The following is a 26,810-nucleotide window of genomic DNA, read 5'->3' as shown; positions in this document are numbered from 1 at the left end:
AGAAAATTACCAGGTCCAGCATCCTGTCCCCTGCAATGTAAGTGTCTTTATCTTAGGATTAACGGAGGGATCTTGAAGTCTAGGGATGCTGAGTGAGCTCTTGGTGGTCCCCCAGTGAGCTGGTGGTAGGACATCTGAAATCTCTCTGGTTGCCCATTTCTAGTCAGTGTGGGGTGGAGGTGGGGGTCTGCTGGGCACTAGAATGCTGTGCTGTTCTAAATAGCGCTAGGACCACTGTGTTACTAAAATTTCTATTTTATTACCTTCCCTTCCCTAGATGCTGTCTTAAATTTGCACCTCATAAAGTTTAACCTATGACTTAAAGGTCACTTTGGAACCTTGGTTGGACAAAATTTTCTGATGTTCTTTAATATTTTTGTTGGTCCTATTCTGGTGCCTTTCACTTTCCCAGAAGAGCTTACTCTGTGTACCAAAACACCTCTGTACGTGTTATCCTGTCTCCCTCAACTTCCCTCTCTTGCTTGGCTTTCCAGTGTTTGGCATTTGATGCCATCTCCTCCAGGTAGACTTGCCTGATTGCTGTCTCTACCTAAAGACCCTTCCGTATTCTCCCATGGCAGTGTGATCAGTGTATTATAACTGCCCATACCCTTGTATGTCTCTCCTACAATGGACTGTAGAAGCCTTATGAAAACCTAATTTGTGTCTGTCCATCTTAAAATTACAATCCTAAGTACACAGCACATTTCCTAGGTCTTGGTTGAGAACTTAGTTCACCATCCTTCCTTCCTCGCTCAGGACATTCATGTTCCTTCTGCAAACATTTTGGAGCATCTCCTTCTCGTGGTTTCTGCTAACATTTTCTCTTACTGCCGTGAGCCTTTTGATGGCTTTTCCACCTCCTCAAAGTGTATCCACAGGAAATGTTACCCATATGTCATGAAAGTAAAGAGCAGCAACAGAATCCCGTCAAGAAACTCCTCTGCCAGAGGTCTGAGAATCTGGATTCTCATTCTCTGTGAGCTGCCACCCTGCACTTCTTTCCTTATCCTGAGAGTGGGGATAGTAACAGAACCCATTCTCAGAGATGTCTCCAGGATGAAAGTAACCAAAATAATTGTGATACAGCATTTGATTCAGTGTCTGACACATATTAAATGGAAGTCAGCAACAATTAATTGTAAATTAATAAACAAATTAAGTGAGGTAATGAAAAGGAAAGAAGTTCTATTATTCTTGAAACATAGTATGTTTCAGGCTTTTTTTTCCCCCCCGTGGAACACCTGCATGGCACCTTTTTGTTATTCATACTGTTTTGACTGTGGCTGTTCTGGATTCCTGTTGAAGGTCTGAGAGACCAGTTTGTCATTTTGAACACAGCGTCAGTGGAATAGCGTATGACTCAACAATCACGTCATCCTGGACAGGCATCAAATGGATGTGAGCCAGGACATGATGTGATGAAAGGCATTCATTTTTCCCCTCTTCCTTCTCTGTGTTTTCTTTGCCACAAACTTGATTCACGTCAAGCCCACAGAAGTAACGTTTCAGTTCAATTCATAATAAAAATTGAGGGCATTTGCATATGTCATTTGCATATGTTATCTGTCACGCACACTGAATAATTCTGTATTGTCACAATTTGTTTGAAATAGATCTTCTCTTTCTACTTTAATAATGAAAGAATAAATTATCTAAGAATATTTAAGAACAGGCTTATACTAAATATTTAATGTCCTTTTACTATTAACATTCTAATTGTAAAACAAAATAACTAGAGGCAAAAACTAAAGGATGTGATGCATGTGTTTTGTCAAAAGAGTTCTGGCAACTAGAAGACTTGACTTCTCACATAGGGAAGTCCTGGTCCTCAGGGCAGTTGTGAGCGGTGTATATAGATGACCCCAGAAAGACCAATGGTGGATATAGTTCTTTCTACTTTCGTTCCCTCCCCCCCCCCCACCCCGCATTGTGATTGCCGAGTATTGACTTCTGTTTTCACTTCTTCTTCTCCAACTCGTTATTGTTCTAATGACTGCTTAAATAAAGCCTCTCGTTTTGCTGTAAGGCATCAGAATATTTACCTTTAATTTTTAAAAGTACTCAAATGAGAACCTCATAAATCAAAGAATACCTGTAATTCTGAGTTAACACATCCAACTAAGCCTTTGGCAAAGAAAAAAGTTTTTTTTTCTTAAGCTGGTTGGTTTTCCTTTAACATTCCTTTATTCACTTGCTGGTTCTTTGGAGCAGTGACTTGTTTAATATATTTCAGGCTTTTGAACAAACCAAGCAATATAGGTTATTATTTTGAAACTCTAAGAGCGTATATAAAAACATCTGAAAGAAGAGTTTGCGTATGCCCACAGGTTGAAGAATTGTTTCAGTTTTTCTTAATTTTTTTAATGTTTTTATTTATTTTTGAGAGAGAGAGAAAATGAGCATGCGACCAGGGGAGGGGCAGAGAGAGAGGGAGACTCAGAATCCGAAGCAGGCTCCAGGTTCTGAGCTGTCAGCACAGAGACTGACATGCGGCTGGAACTCATGAGCCGTGAGATCGTGACCTGAGCCGAAGTCAGCCCCTTAACTGACTGAGGCCACTAGGGTGCCCCAGAATTGTTGCTGTTTTCATGGATGAGCTGCATTCATTGTATATATTTAATGCCTGGTACTCTAACATATTTGGTAAAGGAATGATACCATCTTTCAAGACATTTAGACCTCCCCCAGAAGACAGAGCCAAACTTTAAGATCTTCTCTGTCTTGGCAATTTCCCGTAAATTTTAGAATCAGCCTGTCAGTTTCTGTACACAAAAAAGCCTGTTGGGATCATAACCAGTAATAGAATTTGCAGGTCAGGGAAGAATGGACAAAACTAATGTTGGCTGTCTCTCCATTTGGTTAGATCTTCGTTACCTAATTTCACCAGTGTTTTATGTTTTCCCTCAGAGCTCTTGCATCCCTTCCCTCCCCCCATTTATTCCTGTTTTACGTGTATATGTGTTTGTGTTTTGCTGCTATCATGAATGACAGGAAATATCATTTTTGAATTGTTTGCGGTATCTAGAAGGAAGGTTGATTTTTTTTTTTTTTTTTGAGATTGTGCCCAGTGACCATGCTGAATTCATGGATTCTAATTTCCTTTTAGTTTTTTGTTTTGTTTTTTGTTTTTAGTATCTGCCTGCTCCTTTCTCACAGTCTTCGGCTGGAACTTCATTTGCACATATGTGGGGCCGTTTGATATTGTCTCTCAGGTCTTTGAAGTACTATTAATTTTCCTTCAGTCTTTTCTTCCTCTCTGTTCCTCAGGCCACATGAATTACATTGATACTGGATATAGAACAGCTCACCTAATCCTCCTGTTTTTTAAAAGATCCCTCTACCCTCCACTGTGTCTGGCATTCTTGTCCAGGGTCCTTCTGTTTTGCTCTTCCCAGAGAGAGGTCTCCAGCCTTCTGCCTAGAAGAAGGGGATGGATAGGGTGAAAGGAAGGATAGCTTCTAATGAAAGATCAAAATAAAAAATAGAAGAACCCACCTTGGAGGCAATAGAAAATATGCAGAGAGAAGGAATTTCTCCCAAACCTACTGCTGCTATGCTTAGAGATAAGAAAAATAGTGTATCCATCAAATAAGAGTAAGGTGTTTAAAAAAGGGAATTTCAGGGAAAGGTGGGGGAGGACAAGAAAAAATAAAAATATAAAGGGAATTTTCAGGGAGTAAAACCAAACTATTAGAAATTAAAAAGGTTATAGCATGAATGAAAAGCTCAGTAGAAGGGTTGGGAAGTAAAAGTAAGAAAATAACCCAGAAATAAGAGCAGAAAGACACACAGCTGGAATATAGGAGAGAAAATAAAGTTAGAGGACCAGTATAGGAAATCATAAGTGACTGGAAAAGGAAAGGTAATGTAGGGATGAGCTATCTGCTTCTTTTCCTATTGGTTTTTTGAGAGTTAAGAAAACTCTTTACTTGTGACACAAAGCAATACATAAGAATAACCTACACACACAATTTAATGAATAATTACAAAGCTAGCACTCTTGTAACTATTCATATAACGTGGTAGCACCATGGAGGCCTCCAGTGTGACCTTGCAATATTGCGGTCCCATTTTGCTCCCCCTTCTCAGAGGTAACCACTATCCTGACTGAATAATCATTTTCTTGCTTTCCTTACCACGTGTATATACATCCTTAAACACCATAGCTTACTTCTCATGCTTTGAACTTTAATAGAATAGAAATGAAAAAAACTGTATGTATTATTTTGTATCTTGTTGCTTTCCCTCTAACCCGTACAGTTCATCCCTGTTATTATATATAACTGTAGTTCACTGCTCTATACAGTTGTACCACTGTTGATACATCCTTCCCATTGTTTTGAACACTTGACTTAGTCTCTAGTTTTGGTTTACTACAAAAACTGTCATTCTAACACATTTTACTGTATCTACACATCACTTTCCTAAAGAGTATACGTTTCTTTAAGTGTATGTCAAGTGTTGCTGCTGGATCGCAGGATATTCTCGTCTTGCTTTTTACTGGATAATGCCGCACGGTCTTCCAGGGCGATGTGCTCTTTAAACTCAGACACGTTTTAGTGTCAAATGTTTAATTTTTGCCAGTCTGGTGGGTGTGTAATGATATTGCGTGGTGGTTTCAGTTTGCATTTCCCTGATCACTAATGAAGCTGAATAACTTTTTGTATGTTTATTGGCCATTTGGAGTTCTAGTTCCTAAAATAGCTGTATAATTTTTGTCCGTGTTTCCAATGGGTTTTCTTTCCTTTTATTTGAAAGCTACATTTGTCTAAATTTGTGAATATTATCAGAGCACAGGTGGCTAGGGTCCTTTCCCTTCGATTTTAGCCTAAAACCCTGTCATTTTGTCAGCACATTGGTGCTTTTAAGGATTTTTCAAATACATTTTTTAGCTAACATTTCAATTTTGACAGGCACGTTGCCCCCCATAACCTGGCCTGTCATTTCTATAAAAAGAAACCTGTAAATGTTCTTAAGCAGACTTTGAACCATTCCCCCTGATTTTGACCCCTACCTTTATCCCCAATTTCTTAGTCTTTTGAAAATTGTCATATTAGGTTGCTTCTTAGCTTTCCCCACTGGTAACTTAATAGACCCCAGAATGCTCATTCCAGTGTAAAATTTTGCTAGTTATCATCTCTCTTTTTTCCTCCTGTGTTATTGTGCTTTAATTGACAAAACACCACTTCTCTTGTTGTCTGAAGTCTTAGAGGTTCATGCCTTGGAAAACAAATGTCATTACTCTCGTTTTACTTCCCAGAGGAAGCTGAAATTAAAGCATGTGTTACAGGCACCATCTTTAAGCAGAACTACATGTGGCTGGTCATTTTATTTTCAAACTCACATAACACTTGAAGCAGTAATGTGGCTAAAAGAAGTATCACGCGAGCAATATAATTAAGGGCTCTGAACAACACGGGCTATTTCATCAGACTTGAAATATTTTAAAATTTGATTTAAAATTCAGGGCTTTGTAGATATGTCCTCATTGGACTAAGTGTTGAAATACTTAATGTCCAAAATGTTCTTATAAATCCAAAGAGGACCAACACCCCAGTAGGGAAATAGTGTTCATCAAGTGATAGTTGACCAGATGTGTTTTCTGTGAGGAACAAATGTGGGGAAATGCATGTATCTCCTTTTCTGAACCAAGGTGGGGTGAGCAGTTTAACAGTATGTATGGAAAGTCCTAAAACTGTCTATTGGCTTTCCTTGTCCTTTTAAGATTTTAACTTAAGTAATAATCAAAAATGTTTGCAAAGGTTTATGCAAATTTATTATAGTGAAAAAAAAAAACAGGAACAAAGAATAGCCAATAATGAGGGAATGCTGAAGTTACTGCTGAGTATTTTGTAACCATCAAAGAATCATGTAATAAGACATAAACTATTGACACAGGAAATCTTCTCAAAATGTTAAGTAATGCATAACAAATGCACAGTGCCTCACTCACAAAAAGCTGGATACAAAAGAGTCATGTAGAATACTATCCCCAGAATAAATATATATAATTTTTTAAAAGATTAAAGATATATATAAAAGTATTTCCTATTTTTTTCTGATAAAAGTATGATGGTTTTATTTTCTAATTTAAACTTGCTAGTGTTTTCTAAATTTTCTAATATTTATTACTTTTATGATTTAAAAAATATCTTGTGTTTCAATTTTATTTGCCAGATTACTTTTCTATTATATCTACTTGTATATTTCTAAGGAACTATAAAACAATGATCTTGGAGTAGGTGCTGGATTAGAGATAAAGAAATGAACCAGGACAAAAATAGTTGGGTCTTTATCGACATGGTAATGAGCTTTCCCCAGTATGGTAACAATAATTACATTCTTTTCCCCATGACTGAAAAATGGGGCAGCCCACATCTAGAGCTGTCTTAGTACGTAACATTCTAGCAGGGAGAGAAGGGAATGGCTTCCTATCCCAAATGAGAGCCTCAGGCCCATAAACAGTCGTTGAGTCATGTCAGCTACCCACTACAGTGGCAACAAAGTGTGAACCCTCGTTTTCTGTCTTGTAAGTTTCCCTTAGTGGCTGGTTCTCATTCTTTACAGGTGTAGGGTTTATACTACATTTTAGAAATCACAAAAAGTTATACTTTATTTTGTTTCACTCTTTTGGAGTACTGTGAGAAAAATTAAAATTTCAAACAGAGATGTTCTCAACTACTATTCGTGTATGCCCGTTTGTCCCCTTTTTTGGGGAGAGGTGCCGATTTCTTATTCCAGCTAACTAGGCATACTTTTGCCAACCACCTCCATTTAATTTCAAGAGATTGGCTATAACATCTTGCTCTCAGTACTTTTACTTCTTATGGCTCGGGTGTTAAAGTTCACTCTGTGGTTTTTAGAGAAAGTACAAAAACCAAAATGAACACTCAGGGTGTCCAAACAGTCTTAAAATAAGCCTGATACAGCTCAGCTCACACATTGATTATCTACTTAACCAACAGTCAACGGTCCACATTGTGACGTGTTGTTTACTGCTGTCAGCTTTCAGGATTCGAGAATCCTTTATCAACAATGGAACCCTTAGTTCAGAATTGTCAGATATTTATGCTATAAATTAATGACTTTATCAACTTTGTGATTGATGTTTTCGGCAGATAGATTTTTTGTGTGTTTTGTTTTAAACTGTGTGTGAAAATTTTGTCAAAGTCATTGTTTGTATGGGTTTGCTTTCTCCCCTGCCTTCCTCAAAACCTGGCCATTTCCCTGTTGGTTGAATTGTGAAGCTGTTTGAAGTGATGATTTCATTGAAATTAACAAGTCTGAAAACTACTTAGATATTTTAAACTGAGGACTTTAGTTTCAGAAGTTGCGTTTCTCTTAGACTTTGGAGCTGTCCTTTGACGGGAATGTCAAATCTGCAGTGGTATTCAGCGGGTTCTGTTTCCTGCATACACAACTGACTGTTTACATAAGAACTCAACTTTAAAATGCTTTCTTAATGGCTGACTATTCACATTCGAGTTCTTTGAAGTAAGGGATTTGGTTTCGTTAAAATAACGATTTTTTTTAACACTTCTGTGAAAATACAAACTTTGACAGAGCATTTAAGACAAATTTGAGAGAATACAGTATTGGTTTTGTTTTTCAATCTGCAAATTATTTTATAAATAGAACTAGTATTATTTGATCATAAATGCTTATCAGTTTCAAAGCTTCCAGATTGCAAATTTCCCACTGCAGTAGTTACCATTTATCCATTCTCCAAAAAGTGCTGCTTGTGCCCTTGAAATTTTTACATTCTAAATATCCCCAAGACTTTACAACAAACATCATGTCATCACTTGCTTTCAAAGTTTCTTCTCCATTCCTATATAGTTTCTAAAATGTTAGAAGATACCATTTTAAAAGAAACAGAACTTATTTTTCTAATGAATACTCTAGAATAAACTACAGTAATCTACACTTAGTTGGACTGTGGAAAACCAAAGCTTGCTGGTTTTTTTATTGCTAACGTTAGCAAAAGTGGAACTACGTGATAGCTTATGTTGCTCATCACTGTTTTTATAAAATTTTGTTGAGAAAATATATGTGTACAAGTATGTTTAAATTGGTGTACCTATACACAATGTGCACTACCCCAGTATGTTTTTCGTTTAGTTTGTTTTGACTGATATAATTGTATAATATACAAAGGCGTTTTTTCAATGTAAGGAAAGTACAGAATTTAAACAATTCACATGTATTTTAAAAAATGTAGTCAGTCTTGTTATCTGCATGTGGAGAATGCAAGATACATAGATAATAAATGGCTATTGGTGCAAAGTACTAATCCTGGATCTAGGATAACTGTTATTTTGGGCCTCACTGGACATTAGTTTCTATGAAACAGGGGCTCCAACATTTTAATGCTCTTATTTAATCTACCGTATAGTTAGCCCAAAAGTTATTACTGGTATGCGCTAAAAAAATAGTAGACTTGGAATCCTGAATTCAGACTTAGACTTTGCCTTTCATTAGTATTTTATAGGGCCCTGGGACTAATTCTCTACATTTGTGAATCTTAATTTCTGCATCTATAAAATGGGATTAGCGAGATCTTTCAGGATAGTGATGAAGATTATAAACCATGTATATCAAAAGTGCCTAGCATCTAAAAAGTACTAAATAAGTGGTAGCTGTTATTATATAACTTGAATTAAATATATCATTACAGTATTTTAGTGCTCTTAAATTGAATAACTACAATTTTTTTGGTTTTATCTGTCTTTTAAACATTGGTTGACAATTTAATTTACACCCATAATTTATTCTAGCCAATACATATAAACCTTCCATCTATAAAAGTGGTAGCGTGACTAGATAGCACCTTTCTGGTTAAGGCAGTGTAATAACAAGTTCATTTTACTAAAAGCAACTCTTACTCATTTGCGAAAAACTACGATAATTACTATTTATAACATCATGTATCTCCAACAAGATACTTTGATGGAGCAGTGTCCTGGGACAAAACGAAATACATCTCAGTCTAAGGTCTCCTATATTTAAGTTAAAACATAATGTCTTCAAAACTCCTCTGAGGGCAAGAATGGTATTATAAATATGCAAAACATTCCTTTTTCTAAAATTTTTTTAATGTTTATTTTTGAAGGGGAGAGAGAGAGAGAGAGAGTGTGAGCGGGGGTAGGGCACACAGAGAGGGAGACACAGAATCCGAACCAGGCTCCAGGCTCTGAGCTGTTAGCACAGAGCCCGACGTGGGGCTCAAACTCAGAAACTGTGAGATCATGATCTGAGTCGAGTTGGGAGGCTCAACCGACTGAGCCACCCAGGTGCCCCATATCATTTTCATATTTTTCATACATGGTTGCAAATATATAAAACACTTCTGTTTCTGTTTTCATAGTTTTTAATATTTTGCCAGGTAATTTAGTCTTTAATGGTTACTGTTACAGTATCTTAACAATTTAGAATGTGAATATGCTAATTTGAGGTTTAAATTAATGCAACTAGAATCTAAAAAAGTGGAGGTGATGTGGAATTATTTAAAAATTTAAAAATTGAATTATAGGGGCGTCTGGGTGGCTCAGTCGGTTGAGCCTCCTAATCTGGCTCAGGTCATGATCTCACACTTTGTGAGTTCGAATCAAGCCCTGCGTCGGGCTCAGTGCTGACAGCTCACAGCCTGGAGCCTCTTTGGATTCTGTGTCTCCCTTTCTCTCTGCGCCTCCCACACTCAGGCTGCCCCTCTCTCTCTCTCTCTCTCTCTCTCTCTCTCTCTCTCTCTCTCTCTCTCTCTCTCTCTCAGAAATAAACATTAAAAAAATTTTTTTAATTGAATTATAGGGGCACCTGGGTGGCTTAGTCGGTTAAGTGTCCGTCTTCAGCTCAAGTCATGATCTCACAGTTCATGAATTCTGAGCTGTCAGCACAGAGTCTGGAGCCTGCTTCAGATTCTGTGTCTCCTGCCCCTCCCTGCTTGTGCTGTGGCTCTCTCTCTCAAAAATAAATGAATAAACATAGTTTAAAAATTGAATTATAGTTAGAACACAATATTATGTCAGTTTCAAATATACAACATAGTGATTTAATGTTTATATACATTTTGAACTGATCACCAAGATATATCTAACTGCCATCTGTCACCACACAGAGTTGTTACAATATTATTAAGTATATTCTCTATGCCGTACATTGCATCCCCCTATCTTATTTATAACTTGAATCTTGTGTCTCCTAATCTCCTTCCCCTATTTTGCCCACGTGCCTACCTTCCGCCCCTCTGGCAACTATCAGATTATTCTCTGTATGAGTCTGTTTCTGTCTTGTTTGTTCATTCTGGTTTTTAGATTCTGCATATAAATGAGACCATATAGTGTTTGTCTTTTCTTTGACTTGTTTCACTTAGCATAGTAATCGGCAGGTTCATCCATGTTGTTGGAAATTGCAAGATTCCATTCTTTTTATAGCTGAGTAATACTCCATCATATATACATACACCACAGCCTCTTTATTCATTCATCTATCATTGCACACTTAGTTTGCTCCCGTATCTTGGCTATGGTGAATAATGTTGCAGTGAACATGGGTGTCTATATCTTTTTGAAATAGCATTTTCATTTTTTTTTTCTAGATAAATACTCAGAAGTGAAATTGCTGGATCATATGGTCACTCTGTTTTTAACTTTCTGAGGAACCTCCATACTGTTTTCCACAGTAGCTGCACCGTCTTGCATTCCCGACAGCTGAGTCCCAGGGTTGTCCTTTCTCTACATCCTTGCCAACACTTATTTCTTGTCTTTTTTAATAATAGCCAAACTGATAGGTGTAAGGCAATATCTGATTGTGGTTTTGACTTGTTTCCCTAACTATGAGTGATGTTGAGCATCTTTTTATGTGTCTGTTGGCTATGTGTATGTTTTCTTTGGAAGAATGCCTATTCAGGTCCTCTGAATCCATTTTAAATTGGATTGTTTGGTTTTTCATACAGAGTTGTGTCAGTTCTTTATATATTTTGGATATTAACCCATTATCAGGTGTATCATTTACAAATACCTTCTCTCATACAGTAGGCTGTCTTTGTTTTGTTTACTTTTGTCTTTGTGTTGCCTTCACTGTGCCTAAGGATTTGTTTCACATGGTACCATTTGTTTCTATTTGCTTCAGTTCCATGTGCCTGAGGAGACAAATCCAAAGAAATGTTGCTCAGACTGATGCCCAAGAGCTTACTGCTTATGTTGTCTTCTATGAATTTCATGGTTTCTGTTTTTACGTTTAAGTCTTTAATCCATTTTGAGTTTATTTTTGGGTATAATGTAAGAAAGTGGTCTGCTTTCATGGTTTCGCCTGTCGTTCAGTTTTCCTAATACTATTTACTGAACAGATTATCTTTTGTCCCTTGCCTCCCTTGTCATAAATTAATTGACAGTATAAGCATGGGGTTTATTTCTGAGCTCTCTATTGTATTCCATTAATCTGTGTGTCTGTTTTTGTGCCAGAACCATACTGTTTTGATCACAACAGCTTTGTAGTATACTTTGAAATCAGGCAGCAAGATACCTCCAGCTTTGGTCTTTCTCAAAGTTGCTTTAGTTATTTGGGGTCTTTTGTGGTTCCATACAAATTTTAGGATTAGGTGGTACTAGTTCTATGAAAAATGCTATTGATATTTTGATAGGGATTGCATTGCATTGTTTTGGGTAGTATGGGCATTTTAACTAAATATTAATTCTTCCAGGCTATAAGCGCCATATATCTTCCAATTTATGTCATGACATATTCAATTTCCGTGATCAGCGTCTTACAGTTTTCAACATATAGGCCTTTCCCCTCCTTGATTAAATTTATTCCTAGGTAATTTATTCATTTTGATACAATTGTCAATGGGATTATTTTCTTATTTTCTCTAAGAAGTATATAGAAATGCAACAGATTTATGTATATTAATTCTGTATCCTGCAACTTTATTGAATTCACTTATTATAAGCTCTGATTAGCTTTTTGCTGGAGCCTTTAGGGTTTTCTATATGTAGTTTCATGTTGTCTGCAGATAGTTTTACAGTTTTACTTCTTTTCCAATTTGCTTGCCTTTACTTCTCTTTTCTCGTCTAATTGCTGTCTCTAGGATTTCCATTACTGCGTTGAATAAAAGTAGTAACACTGGGTATCCTTATCTTGTTCCTGATCTTAGAGGAAAGCTTTAAGCTTTTCACTGTTGAGTATGATGCTAGGTGTGGGTTTATCATGTATGGCCTTTTATGTTGAGGCATCTTTATTCTATACTTACTTTTTTGAGAATTTTTATTATAAGTGGATGTTGAATTTTATCAGTTATTCTGCATCAACTGAGATGATCATATGATTTTTATCCTTTTGTTGTTGTTAATGTGGTGTATCACATTGATTTGCAGACACTGAAACCATCCTTGCATCCCTGGAGTAATTCCTACTTGGTCATGGTGTACGATCCTTTTATTGTATTGTTGAGTTTGGTTTGCTAATATTTTGTTGGTGATTTTGAATCAGTGTTCATCTGGAATACTGGCCTCCAATTTTCCTTTTTTGTAGTATCTCTGTCTGGTTTTGGGATCAGCATAATGCTTGCCTCATAGAATGAGTTTGGAAGCATTTCTTCCTCTTCAATATTCTGTAGGAGTTTGAGAATAGGTATTACCTCTTCTGTAAATATTTGGTAGAATTCACCTGTGTAGCTGTCTTGTTCTGGACTTCTGTTTGAACCAATAATCAAAACCTCCCAACAATTTTGTTACCAGTGATTGATCTGTCCAAGTTTTCTATTTCTTCTTAATTGAGTCTTAGAAGATTGTTTCTAAGGACTTAACATTTCTAGGCTATCCCGTTTGTTAGCATACGATTGTTTGTAGAACTCTTATTATATGATCCTTTGTATTTTTATGGTATTGGTTGAAACATACTGTTTTTAATTTCTGATTTTATTTGGGCCCTCCACTCTTTTTTTTTTTTTTATGTTGATAATGCTGGCTAAAAGTCATCAAATAGGCTGCATGTCCAGTGTAGAGCCCAATGTGGGGCTTGAACTCATGACCTGAGATCAAGACCTGAGCTAAGATCAACAGTTGGAGACTTAACCACCTGAGCCACCCAGGCACCCCACATTGTTCTTTCTATTGCTTTTTTGTCCCTATTTCATTTATACCCACTCTGATCTTTAATATATTTTCTTTCTTCTACTAACTTAGGGCTTCATTGGTTCTTTTGGTTTTATTTCCTTCATGCGTAAAGTGAGATTGTTTATTTGAAATTTTTCTTCTTGAAGTAGTCCTGTATTGCTATATACGTTTTAGATCTGCTTTTGTTGTTACCATAGATTTTGGACTGCTGTATTTCCATTTTCATTTGTCTCAAGATGTTTTTTATTTCTTCTTTGATTTCTTCTTTGATTCATTGGTTGTTCAGTACCATGTTGTTCAGCCTCCATGGGTTTGTGGGGTTTTTTGCACTTTTCTTCTTATAATTGATTTCTAGTTTCCTACCATTGTGAAAAGATGCTTGTTAGGATTCAGTCTTTTTAAATTTATTGCGTCTTGTTTTGTAGTCTAACAGGTGATCTATCCTAGAGAATATTCCATGTGAAATTGAAAAGAAAATATATTCTTCTGGTGTTGGATGGAGCGTTCTGTATCTATCTGTTAAGTCCATCTGGTCTCATGTGTCATTTAAGGCCAGTGTTTCCTTATTGATTTTCTGTCTGAGTGATCTATTTATTGATGTAAGTAAGGTGTTAAACTCCCTTACTATTAATGGATTATTGTCAACTTCTCCCTTTATGTCTGTTAGTAATTGCTTTGTTTCTTTAGGTGACTGACCTTCGGTTGGGTGCACAGATACTTACAAGTGTTATACCTGTTTGTTGGATAGATCCCTTTATCATTATGTAATGTCCTTTTTTTACACTCTTTGTTTTAAAGTCTATTTTGTCTGATGTAAGTATTGGTCCCTGACTTTCTTTCCATTTCCATGGACTCACACAGATGGGTCTTTTTGTTTTTTGTTTTTTGTTTTAATCCATTCAGCTACTGTGTGTCTTTTGATCGGAGCATTAAGTCTATTTAACATAGTTATTGATAGGGGTACCTGGGTGGCTCAGTCAATTGAGCATCCGACTTGAGTTCAGGTCATATCTCACAGTTTGTGAGTTGGAGCCCCACATGGGGCACTCACGCACGCTTGCTCTCTCTCTCTCTCTCTCTCTCTGTCAGAAATAAACATTAAAAAAGATAGTTATTGATAAGTAAGTATGTATTGCCACTTTGTTCATTGTTTCCAGTTGTTTTGATAGTTCCCTGCTCTTTTCTTCTTCTCTTGTTCTTTTCCTTGTGATTTGGTGACTTCCCCTAGTGTTAGGTTTGATTTCCTGTCTCTTTATTTTTTGTGTACCTATGGTAGGTATTTGGTCTCTGGTTATCAGGAAGTTCATATATAATATCTTCTGTATACAGCAGTCTCTTTTAGGTTGATGGTCACTTAAGTTCAAGCATGGTCTAAAACACTACCTTTTTTATCTCCCTTTTATGTTTTCACTGTCAGACTAAGTACTGTAGGTCTAGATGATTTTACTCTTCTTGTCTTTTAACCTTCATACTAGCTATGGAAGTGGTTGATCCGCTACCCTTACTATATGTTTACCTTTACCAGTGAGAGGGGTTTTTTTTTCCCATAATTTCCTTATTCCTAGTTACCGCCTTTTCTTTTCCACTTAAGGAAGTCCCTTTAACATTTATTGGAAGGCCAGTTTGGTGTTGATGAACGTCTTTAGCTTTTGCTTTTCTGGAAAACTCCTTATTTCATCTTCAATTTGGAATGATAATCTTGCCAGGTACAATATTCTCGGTTGTATATTTTTTTCCTTTTAGTATTTTGAATATTTTAATACCACTCCCTTCTGGCCTGTAAAATTTATGCTGAAAAATCTGCAGATAGTCTTACATGGGTTCCCTTGTATATAACAAGTTTTCTCTCACCACTTTGAAGATTCTCTGTAAAGTGTCATGATATGGGTCTCTTGGGTCCACCTCATTTGGGATTGTCAGTTTCCGGACTTAGATATAGGTTTCTTTCACCAGGTTAGGGAGGTTTTCAGCCATTATTTCCTCAGATAGGTTTTGTCTCTTTCTCTCTTCTCCTAGGCCCCTACAATGCAAATGTTAGTATGTTTGATGTCATCCTAGAGGATAGTCTTAAACTTTCCTGCTTTTTAAATTTCTTTCTGTGCTGTTTCTATTGGGTGATTTCCACTAATCTTTCTAGGATCAATGATCCCTTCTTGTGCATTATCCTATACGCTGCTGATTCCTTCTAGTATATTTTTCATTTCAGTTATTCTTCGGCTCTGAATGGTTCTTTTTTATGTTTTCTGTTTCTTTGTTGAAGTTCTGTGTTTATCCATTCATCTCTTTAGTTAATATCTTCATAAGCATTACTTGGAATTCCTTATTTGGTAGGTTGCTTATCTCTGTTTCATGTAAGTTTTTTTTCTGAGTTTCTATCTTGTTCTTTCATTTGCAACATACTCCTCTGTGTCCTCATTTTGCCTAGCTCTCTGTGTGGTACTAGATCAGTTACATCTATTAGTCTTGAAGGAGTGGCTTTACGCAGAAGGTGTCCTGTGGGGCACAGGAGCCTAACATGCTCTGGTCACCTGACCCAGGTGCCCAAGGACTGATGCCTGGGTGGGCTGTGTACACCTCCTGTTGTGGTCGGTCCCAATCCATATGGACTTGCTGATGTGTGTGGGGCTGGCTGCAGGAGCTGACTGCAATGCCCGATTGCAGCAGTCCGGCCAGGCTGGTAGGCAGGGCAGGCCTCCTGCACAGCTGGCTACACCTGTTGTAAGTATTTTAGTTTGCTGGGCTGGCACCCCAGGGCAGGGTGCTTGGGAGGAGCTGTAGTACCTGCTGGAGACGTGGGGTGGTAAGCCTCCTGGGAAGGGCTCCAAGTTGGTTGGATGGAGTGAGTTCACAGAGAAACACTGGGCTATGTTTCCCCAGAAACACTGTAGTATAACATAGGTGCTAGTTATGGTGCTAGCACAATAGATAGAAAGTATTAGAAATGGTGCCCACCAATGCTGGTCCAGCTGGGTAGAATTGACAAGAACAAAATGGTGCCCACCAGGGCCACTGTCCCTGGGGAATGCCCCAAGTGATCCCTGTCTCTCTGGCACACACCCCAGCCATTAGTGAAAGTACTTCCTTCACATGTAACCCTTCACATGTAAGAGAATGCGCACATGCTCTTTAAGAGTGGAGTCCCTAGGGGCGCCTGGGTGGCTCAGTCAGTTAAGGGTCCAACTCTTGATTTTAGCTCAGGTCATGATCTCAACAGTTTATGTGTTGGAGCCCTGCATTGGGCTACGTGCTGCAGAGCTTTCTTGGGATTCTCTCTCTCCTTTTCTCTCTGTCCCCTCCCCTATACACATGCTCTCTGTTTCAAAATAAATAAATAAATAAATAGATAAACACTTTATAAAAAAAAAAAAAAGAGTGGAGTCTCTATTTCCTACTGTCCTCTGGCTCCCTTGGCTATAAACCCCATTGCTTTTCAAAGCTTGTTATTATTGGTGCCATTCACCTGAGCAGTGGAGACTGGTGTGGGGCTCAGACCCCTCCTTCATCAGTGAGGCCTCTGTGGTTGTGATATCCCTCCCACTTGTGGGCCTCCCCACTAAGCATGCAGGTCCTGACTAAACTGTGTCTGCACCTCCTATATATCTCACTTTGGCTCCCATCCTTAGTTGCGTATGATCTTTTCTGCTTGTCTTTAGTTCACTCTGAGATACTTGTTCCACTTGTAGGTGCACACTTTGGTGTGTCCAAGGGAGGACATGAGCCCAGGATCCCCTACTCCTCCTGCCCCTCGAGTGTCTTAATTATAGGCAATTTCTATTCTACTTTGATACTAATGATAGAAGAGAGAAAATCAGAAATTATTTTTAAAGTTTAACCCTACCTCAAGACGATCTACTTGGTGACTCACACAGGTTTTAAAAAATTCTGTCAAGCTTGAATGGGTATTACCCTGCAGGTCCCTGCCAGGCAGCACAGTTAGGAAGGTAAGGAACACAGGTTTTGGAATTAGGCAATGCTGAATTCACATCCAGGTTTTGCTCATGTGACTATGGGCAGACAAATGGTTTAACTGTCATCCGTAAAATGGACTAGGAGGAAGGATTATTAGAGGTCATGTATTTATTAAAGTTCCTAGCCATGGAGTTTGGCATGTAGAATTAAAATATCACTTAACTAGTGTACCCTGTAGTCATTACTATGATGGGAGTGTTTTGTGTCCCCTCCTAAGAACCTCTCGTCTTAAAGTTTCCATCTGCCTGCCTGATAAGACTTCTGTCTTCCATCCTCTTCAGGAGATAAGTTTCCCATTCTTTTTGCTATTAATTCAATACTTAGAATTATTCCTCTAAGCTATTTCAGTGGATGTTTCGAAACCAGGGTGTGAAGTGAGAGCATCGTCACCAAAACCCAAGGGAAATGCATATAGCCAAAAAAAAAAAAAAAAAACCAAAAAACCTCTCATCAGGTAGACGGGCATGACAGAGAAACCAAGAAGTTTTCACAGTAATAAAAGAACCTGAGAATTGAAGAATCAATCCTTGACTTTTGGCTGAGGTCAGGGAGGAAGTGTGTGGCCATAGATCAAATTGAGGTTGGTTCTGAGTGTTTTGTTCCTTCCTTTATACTAATATAAAGTTGAATAAGGACCCAGCTGCTCTCAATTTGTGTGATTTTACAAAACATCTTTGTAAGGATTTAGGAATTGTGTTCATTGTACAGAATGAGATAAGTATGAATTTGTGGATCATTTGAAAATTTAGTCCAACAATACACTGTTGCACAATTTTAAGGCAGCTGTTTTTCCCTATTTCCCTCTATTTGGCAACCCTTACTTGGACAAAAATCTGGATTTGCAGATCCTGATTGGAAGCACGCACAGGGAATTTGCTCCCTTTCGTTGTATATCATTGCAACCCCAGATTCCATAATCAAAAATTCCAAAATCAAAAATACTTAAAACTAATGTAAAATGAAGACAAATACAAATCATCAGTTTACCACAATTCTAAATTAAACTACAAACCCCAGGTAGACCGTAGCTGATAAAGTCTACTTAATCTTGCAAGCTAGACGTACATTACTGAAACCCAAGACAATTCCCAAAGATGCTGGTACCAGCTTAAACTCAAGCTTCGTGGGGTCACACATAATTATAATAACAATGGTATTCAGCTATGGACTTGCCACGGAGGATACCTACTGGGTCAACGTCTATGAAAAATCAAGTCTTGAAAAGATGGAAAAACATTACAGGTGAGATTTGAGCTCAGAACCACAGCTCCACAGCCATCAGTTTCACCCCTAGATATATAGTGGGACATACATTAGAAGAAGGTAGTGAGCGTACCATTGCCTCAGACATGATCTTGTATTCCTGAAAGATGTGGTATTCCTAACTCCATGTGTATCAAACCATAATTATCCTTGTGTGCTCTCAAGAAGTGAGGAACACACATCCTCACTCCACAGCATCAGTACTTGTTAAAATTCATGTCCCCTAATGTAGGCCTGAGCAAACAGAGCTGAGGACTTGCAGCCTAAGGTCTCAAGTTAGCTAATACAGTGACCAGACTGAGGACTGATGCTTCCAAAGAGAAAGAAATACGTTTCTTCTGTGAAACATGTTAGATCAGACTTTACAAAACAAGTTCAGATAAGGTGACCATGTTCTCTCTTCATAGAAATAAATACACAGGACCAAAGAAGCCTTTTAGAGGCTCAGATATATTCTTCCCTGCCTATACCCTCTGTGCCACCTTGGCAAATGTGGACAAGTTCTTGGAGTCTATTGATGGAAGACCTTCATTTTACAGACAGAAACTAAGCCCAGAGACATTAGGTGACAGGCCCTTGGTGTCTCAGAGATGTGAAAAAGGCATTTCCTCCTTCATTTACCCTTTACTGAAAATGTATTAGAGTTTGTGTTGTTTAACCTTCTCCCTAAGATGAGTGAGGATAAATGATGCATGGTTTGGGGGAACTGTCTTAATATGCACCTAAAGCTAAAACAAGTTAGAAACCTCTCTGAACAAATGCAAAGCAAAGAGAATAATCAGTGTTTCTTCGACTTCTTCAAGAACATGTGTTCTGGTAGAACCGTTTAACAGAAATATCACGAAAGCCTTGCCTCAGAGTATTTTTCTGTTTGATTTAAAAACTATTCCATAGCTTATTATTAAACAAATCAGTAATCCTTTAGCTAATGCAGGGATAAATGGACAGTCAGAAAACATAATCACCTGGTGTGTGCAGCTGAGTATTTACATTTTGCCTAATGAAAAAAGATAAGAAAAATGCAGGTGATTTTAATGTGTAAAAACCATGTTTTCAGGCTAGCCCTAGAGGGACAAATACATTACTGACTCCAAGTAAGCACTAGACCTCTGTAGTCCCTGGTGTCAGCTCTGTTTTGAATCTCTTTTTGGACTCATCTTGAATCAAAGAATATTTAAGCCTGTTTCAGTAGGACACTTGCTCCCTTTAAAGATAGTTCAAAGGTTTTAAAATCTGTTTCTGGACCTTGTTGGATTGTTTTCTTCTCTGTGTTGCCTAAAGCTTTATGTATAGCAAGGGTTCTTAACCTCAGCATTATTGACAGTCAACTCTGGGTAACTCTTTGTTGTGGGGGATTGTCCTGTGTACCCATGGCATGTGGGTGGACCAGCACTCCAGTCTTTTGTCATTAGATGTCAGCAGCATTTCCTCAGCTTTGACAATCACAGATGACTCCACCCATTACCAAGTGTTCCCCCCACCCACCTACACACACCCCTCTTCCCCGGGAGCAAAGAACCACTGGTTTACAATATTTGGCCAATGAGAAAACACCTGTTCCATGTGTACTTGGTAGAAATTAATCCAGTTTTATTTTCAGGATTTTTCCCCATGTTAGTTATACTTGTTTTCTGAGGTGATACCCTTTTTGCTTTGTTTTGTTTTGTTTTGTTTTGTTTTGTTTTGTTTTCCCCCAAATGGGTTCCTTGCATTTCATTGATTTAATTCACTTAACTTGGAGGCTAAACCAACAGCACCATTTGGATTTGTAATGTTTATCATCTCTGCTTCTTTGTCTTTGGGAGAAAGCCTCTACTAAGCAATACTGTATCATCTTGCCAGGTACATTACAGTCCCCATTTAGAAATAGGGCAATTGAGATTTAGAGAGATTAAAAGGTCACCAAGCTACTACACTGCAGTTAGGTTATGAATTCTAGCCTGCCTGACTTAGAGTCCTTACTATTCTATGTAACAGCAATTCTCAGAATGTACTCCATGGACACTTGGGTGTCCCCAGGACCCTTTCAGAAGTACATTAATAAAAATATACAGTCTTCATTTGCCTTTCTCACTGTGTTGGCATTTGCAGAGATGGTACAAAAGTAATGATGAGTAAAACTGCTGGCCTCATAGGGTACAGTAGTAAGTGTACTCACTGCCTTGCCCTCCCAAGTTAAAGAAAGCCAATTCCACTTAAGAATATCTTTGAGGGATTCCTGTGTGGCTTAGTCAGTTGAGCATCTGACTCTTGGTTTCTGTTCAGGTCAAGGTCTCATGGTTCGTGGATTTGAGCCCTGTGTCAGGCTCTGTGCTGACAGCAAGGATCCTGCTTGGAGATATATATTCTCCCCCCCACCCAACTTTAAAAAAAGTTTTTTGTTTTTTTTTTTTTAAAAGGATATCCTTGAGGAAGCAAAATATTCTTTTAAATCTCCACCTTTGACAATGTCCTTTTACTATCTGTGTGGCAAAATGGGAAGATGCTTGAAGCTTATTACGTACTTACACTGCACATAGCACTTAGGTTTGTATCAAAGAGGAGTAGGTGTAAGACTGTTTATGTTGCACATTGAACAAGCCACCTTTTTCATGACATACCATGGATAAACTATGGTTTTTAGCCTTTGGTGTTTGCCAGATGTTAATCTCAAAAATGATTGAAGTGAGCTTATCACTTCAAGGAAGACAGTTTAGAACTTTGAAAGACTTATGTCTGCCACTATGAGCTTGATAGATGTGACTGTTATATTGTATAATGAACTGGTCAACATTTAGAAAATCTGCCCAACTCAGTGAACCAATATTTTCCAAATGACTAATGCAGGATAGTACAAAATCATGCATGGGTAAAAGGACCATTCGAAGCGCAAGACAGACTGATGGATTTTAATGTAACAGTGTTTCAAAAAGTTCACTGATAGGGTTTCAGACTCTACACTGCAGTACTGACCTTTAAAAAACCAGAATGTTTTATTTTGGGGTAGAATCACAAAGAATATCTACATTTACCTGAACTCAAGCTCTTGGAGGATCATTAACCCTCAGCTGGCTCAGAGGGAAGGGTATTTATGGCACTTGCCTTCATCTGAGATCCTCCAGGTGGTCCCATGTCACAGGAGGCAGGTAAAAAATATTGACAAGAGTTTCAAGGTTCGTTATTTCAGTGATGTATTCCACGCATAATAAGACTTACATACATGAAATGACTTCTGTGTCGTCACAACACCTGACAATCCGGATTCATGAGCACGTGCTAAATGAAAGGATGTCATTTACCTGTACATTTTATAAGCTCCTCAAGGAGTGGGATGAATTCTCACAGTCCATCCATGACTATCCGTCCGGGAGCCCCCTCTCAGCACTTGCTTTTCTTGTAGAACTCGACAGAAAAACCCAGCTTTGAATGCGTGGTTTTTTGTTTTTTCTTTCTCAACTCTCACGTAAACTCCGTCGCCTCAGGAATAAGCTGGTGTTTAGCACGCTGTCCACTGTAAGTGGGGAACAGCATTTGAGTGTTCACTTGGAACAAGGCATTTTGTTCCTATGAGTCTCCACTCACCGTGGATATGGTCAGTTCATAATGGAACCTCTTACTGTCTTCCAAGTTTGGCACAGCCGTCCGCACACACTGATCAAAGACCCCAGACTTTTCAGCTTTTCCATTCAAGGAGATGTCATATACACTCTCATTCCTGTGTGCTTTCTCTTTCTTTCTGTCATGTAGTTGCCATGTATCCTTATTAAAAGATGGTGATTCCATATGGTTTTCCTTGTAGTTCTAGCAGTTTGGTTGGCCTGTAGCCCTTCAGCAGTAGCACAGGGTCACATTTGCGGTTGTAAACTGTGCCGTACTCATCCGTGTTCCCCAATGGTGTTCGTCCTAGGCTATCCTAGTCCTCGTGTTTGTGTGACAGAAATGGATTTTTTTCCCACCGATGTCTGTGGTATGCTTGGCAGTTTTCCACGTACTCCATTCTTATCTGATGGAGCCTGGAATGACTGAAGGGATTTCAAAAGGGTGACTTAAATTACAGATGCTTAGCTACACTTGTATCCGTCCATTGGTTCCTAGCTTTCCCTGTTGCCATCTGTAGCTCATGGTTGAGCGGCCTGAATGCGTTTTGCCAATGCTCTCATTTATAAGCTAGAATTTGTGATTACCATCCTGGGCTTCAGACTGAATACTAACTTTCTACTTACATAATGCTGTCTCATAAAATCTCTAGTTTTTCTGAAACAGGAAAGGAGGAACCACAGCACACACACAGATGATGTCCTTCCCACTCATGAGGAAACTGAGGCTCAAAGTGGTAGATAGCAACCCAGGGTCACACAGACTTTCCATGGGGAGAGCAGGGATCTGAAGCACGTCAGTTTGACTGCAAATAGACCCCCCCCCCCCCGCCCCCCGATCACCCTCCTCTTACTGCGTTGGCCTCATCTGGAGGTGATACCATCCTGTCACGGGGCTGGTGAGCGGCTAGACGAGATTTTACTCACGAAAGTGTTTTCACAGCTACAAAGTCCAGGCACACCTAGTTTTATGGTGCTTTCCTTTATTGCACTTTGCGTTTTTTACCAACTGAAGGTTCGTGCCAACCCTAATTCAAGCAAGCCTGTCAGCACCATTTTTCTAACAGCATCTGCATATTATGTGTGTGTCTGTGTCACATTTTGGTAATTCTCTTGGTATTTCAAATTTTTTCATTATTGTTCGCGTGATCTGTGATTTTTGACTCGCTGAAAACACAGATGGAGTATTTTTAGATTAAGGTATACACATTCTTTTTTAAATATAAAGCTCTTACAGACTTTAACAGACTGCAAAGCAGTGTGAATATAACTTTTATGTGCACTGGGAAACCAAAAAAGTCATTTGACTTGCTTTATTGCGATATTCACTTTATTGCTGTCTGTGGTCTGGAACCAAACCTGTAGTATCAGTGAGGTATGCCTTTACTACAAAGTACCATTTAAAAAAATTTTTAAACACTTACATATGTCTATGTTTTTGTGTGTATTGTATATAAATATATATATATATATATATATATATATATATATATATATATATATTTAATTGGTTGAGGAAGCATTTCAGAAGTAACCTTTCAGATCTTTAAATATTATACTCATTTTCCATAAACAACTGGTTGGTCCCTAAAAATAGATGTCAGATGACAGAGATGGGCTGAGCAGGAATAGGCGCATCTTCAGGCCACAAGCCAAGGAAGTTTTTGCTTCCCTGACACATCGCTCTGTTCACTCACGCCAAGTCCTTCCTACCTTTCTGTAAAAATACGGCCTAGAGCAGCTCCTCCGCGTTAGTCACAAGCTTCCATTCATCACGGGTGGCTCACGCCAGACCTACAGCACGGTCATTTCAGTCTGTCCTCTCCCATCGTCCGCTGTCCCCCACCTAGCAGGGAACCAACACCTTGTGATACGGAAACATCCAGAACTTTGTGGCCATGCTCAGAAAACATGTAAAACCCTGAGGCCCATTCCCAGAACTGGGGTGATGGCAACACCGTCCACCTGACAAAGCCTCTCGAACGGAAGACTGGCAAGGTGCAGTAGCTTCATCCGAGGACAGGATTTAGGGGAGCTTTTGGGCTTGCTGAAAGGTTTCAAAACAAATTAGGGCCTAGAGTATCTTTAGAGACACAACAACAGCACTCACTGTGGTGAGAAGTCTGCAAAATGAACCACGAGATGGGGTAGAAGAAGCAGATTCCTGTCCTTTTCTTGAGGCCACACCCGGCCTCAGTGCAGAGGACAGAATGCTCCTTCCTGTTGAAAGCCCACTGCCCTTTCCGTTCTTGCTGTGAGCCACACAGGAAGGTGACAGACAGTGATGTTTCGCATCAGTCTTTGTAGGCCATAATGAGAAACCTGATAGCATTGGGATTGAGAGATGTAGGCCCAAACTCGAATACTGTATGAAGTTTTGACTCTAGCGGAGGACGTGGATTGACTGAATTTAGACGCTGAGTTTAGAGAGAGGCCTGTACAAGGTCTTAAAATGACAAAAATTAACTTGATGTCCCAAACAATTAAAGGGGCAGGACGCATCTTCTTGAGGTGACAGATGTATATACTATCTCTGGATCATGGTGGTAGTTGCACTACTATCCGTTTAGCCAAACTCATCAATGGTTCACTTACAAATGGTGAATGATATGGAAGCGACCCCTTTATAAAGGTGATCATGAATGTAAACAAATGCTACGCAACTACAGATGACAGTTTCAAAGTGAAGCATGTATTCATCATTCTTTTTAGGGAATGCTTAAAAGGAAATTCCCTCACTCTTGGGGTGCCTGGGTGGCTCAGTCAGTTAAGCGTCTGACTTCTACTCAGGTCATGATGTCACGGTTCGTGGGTTCAAGCCCCGCATCGGGCTCTGTGCTGACAGCTCAGAGCCTGCTTTGGATTCTGTGTCTCCCTCTCTCTCTGCCCCTCCCCCACTCGCACTCTGCTTGTATCTGTCTCTCTCTCCCCCCCCCGCAAAAATAAATATTTAAAAATTTTTTTAAAAGTTACCTCACTCTTAATTTTGTCTAAAAGAAGATTAAAACATGATTTGAAAATATTTGAATAGACTGTTGTAATGCTTGCTAGTACTTGAAGCCAGAGTTCAGTGTGAACATGCTCCCTAGGGAGTGAGGAGGTAAGAGAGCTGTAGTTCGATGTTTCTTTGAAGGTCATGACAGTGGATCCTGACACTGCTTTCTCTCCTCCTTCAGCCCTGGAATGAGACCAGATGTAAGCTCTCCTCCATCCAGCTCTGCAGCGGCAACGGGACCACCTCCCAAACTCTGCCTTGTGTGCTCTGATGAAGCTTCGGGGTGTCACTATGGGGTCTTGACATGTGGAAGCTGTAAAGTATTCTTCAAAAGAGCAGTGGAAGGTAGTGTGTGTTTTGAAGAGTTTTGTTTTTCCTCTACTTGGTTCTTATCTCTCAAGGTGGATTGTGAAGTTTCTGGTATATGCGAACCCCATTAACCTGGAAGTCAGTAAAGTCAGGTGCGGGGGGTTGGCTCGTAGGCCTTCTAAATGGAGAGATTTTAAAAAGCCACACAAAAAGCATAAGAGACTCTTAAATACAGAGAACCAACTGAGGGTTGCCGGAGGGAAGGTGGGTGGGGGGATGGGCTAAATGGGTGATGGGCATTAAGGAGGACACTTGCTGAGATGAGTACCGGGTGTTACACGTAAGTGATGAATCACTGGGTTCTACTCCTGAATCCAGGACTACACTGTATGTTAACTAACTTGAATAAAACAACAACACAAACAGAACTAGAATAAAATAGAAAAGTATAAATTAAGGAGAGGGAGTTTGGTCAGATAACAGAAGGTAACGGTAAGAAAGTGCTGTCATGGGAAATGGTGGTGTTACATTACTGCCCAAACCTAATGTTCATTGTATGAGAATCATGGGCTTTAACTCCCATGAAGTAGTTGGTTTTAAAACCACCGACTATTCCAGTCTGACAAAAAATGAGGGACAGTAAGAACTATGAGGGGAAAGTCTGGGTGGGTTTCCCTTCCTGTTGAGTCAGGCACTGTGCTAAGTGGTATCAAGTCCACATAAGACCTGGCCCCCACCCTCTGGGTGGTCACGGTCTGCTTGAAGTGAGAGAGGAGTTCAAAGTTTCCAGGAAAGAGGTGGTAGTAAGAAGCAAGTGATAAACAGCCTGAGGAGATAGAGAAAGAAGGTAATGTAGAGAAGCTGATTTCATCATATGAATACTAATAAAAACTGTACCCTGGTTATAGATTCAGTCTGCTGACAAGGGCAGTCACATCAACTCCTTAAAGAGAAATTCATTCCATAGCAAATTAGTATTGGAAATTACTCTAAAATCCTCTTGGGAAAAAATCATGTACTTTAGTTATTTATAAAGCTGTTTGAAGGTGGTGTCGCATGAATGGATTACCTAAAGCTCTGAGTATGTTAATTTTTAAAGAAGTGTAATTATCCATCCACAGTATGAGAAAGATTATTATTATTTGCCTCAAGTTCTGTTTGCATATCCTTAAGAGTTAGATGAGTCATTTTCTTTTGTTTGGATTACTTTTTAATCCATGAGCAAACTATAAAACTCCTCCTGTTACCCCACATGGAGCACAGGGAGGCAGGCTTTGACCAGGTAGGAGCCCCCAACTATTGAGTAGTGCTAAAGAAAGCCCACCCCTGCGTATTCTACTGCCTCTAACAAAGTAGACCTTATTCACCACGGACCCAAGAGAATGAAGCTTTTTCTTGTCTGCACTTTACTTCAGCACTTTATTTTAAATGTTTTTGTTTATTTCTGAGAGGAGGAGAGAGAGAGAGAGAGAGACAGAATGGGAGCAGGGGAGGGGTAGAGAGAGGGGGAGACCCAGAAGCTGAAGCAGACTCCAGGTTCCGAGCTATCAGCACAGAGCCAGACGTGGGGCTCAATCCTGTGAA

The 26,810-nt window shown here is 39.0% G+C and overlaps 1 protein-coding gene across 11 annotated transcripts in view; it reads left to right on the top strand.

Moving 5' to 3' along the window:
* NR3C1 (nuclear receptor subfamily 3 group C member 1) overlaps window positions 1-26,810 on the top strand; it is a 118,305-nt gene that overhangs the window by 65,319 nt on the left and 26,176 nt on the right. For 10 of the 11 annotated variants that reach the window (XM_042986294.1, XM_042986281.1, XM_042986310.1 and 7 more), the window contains one exon: window positions 25,099-25,265. In XM_042986294.1, coding sequence (XP_042842228.1) covers window positions 25,099-25,265 — 167 coding nt within the window. The remainder of the gene's footprint in view (window positions 1-25,098; window positions 25,266-26,810) is intronic. The other variant, XM_042986316.1, reaches the window with a different exon arrangement.

The sequence above is a fragment of the Panthera tigris genome, chromosome A1 (genome assembly GCF_018350195.1).
Source record: "Panthera tigris isolate Pti1 chromosome A1, P.tigris_Pti1_mat1.1, whole genome shotgun sequence".
Taxonomy (NCBI): domain Eukaryota; kingdom Metazoa; phylum Chordata; class Mammalia; order Carnivora; family Felidae; genus Panthera; species Panthera tigris.
Note: the sequence above shows the minus strand (reverse complement) of the source record. Positions and strands in the feature narration are given on the sequence as shown.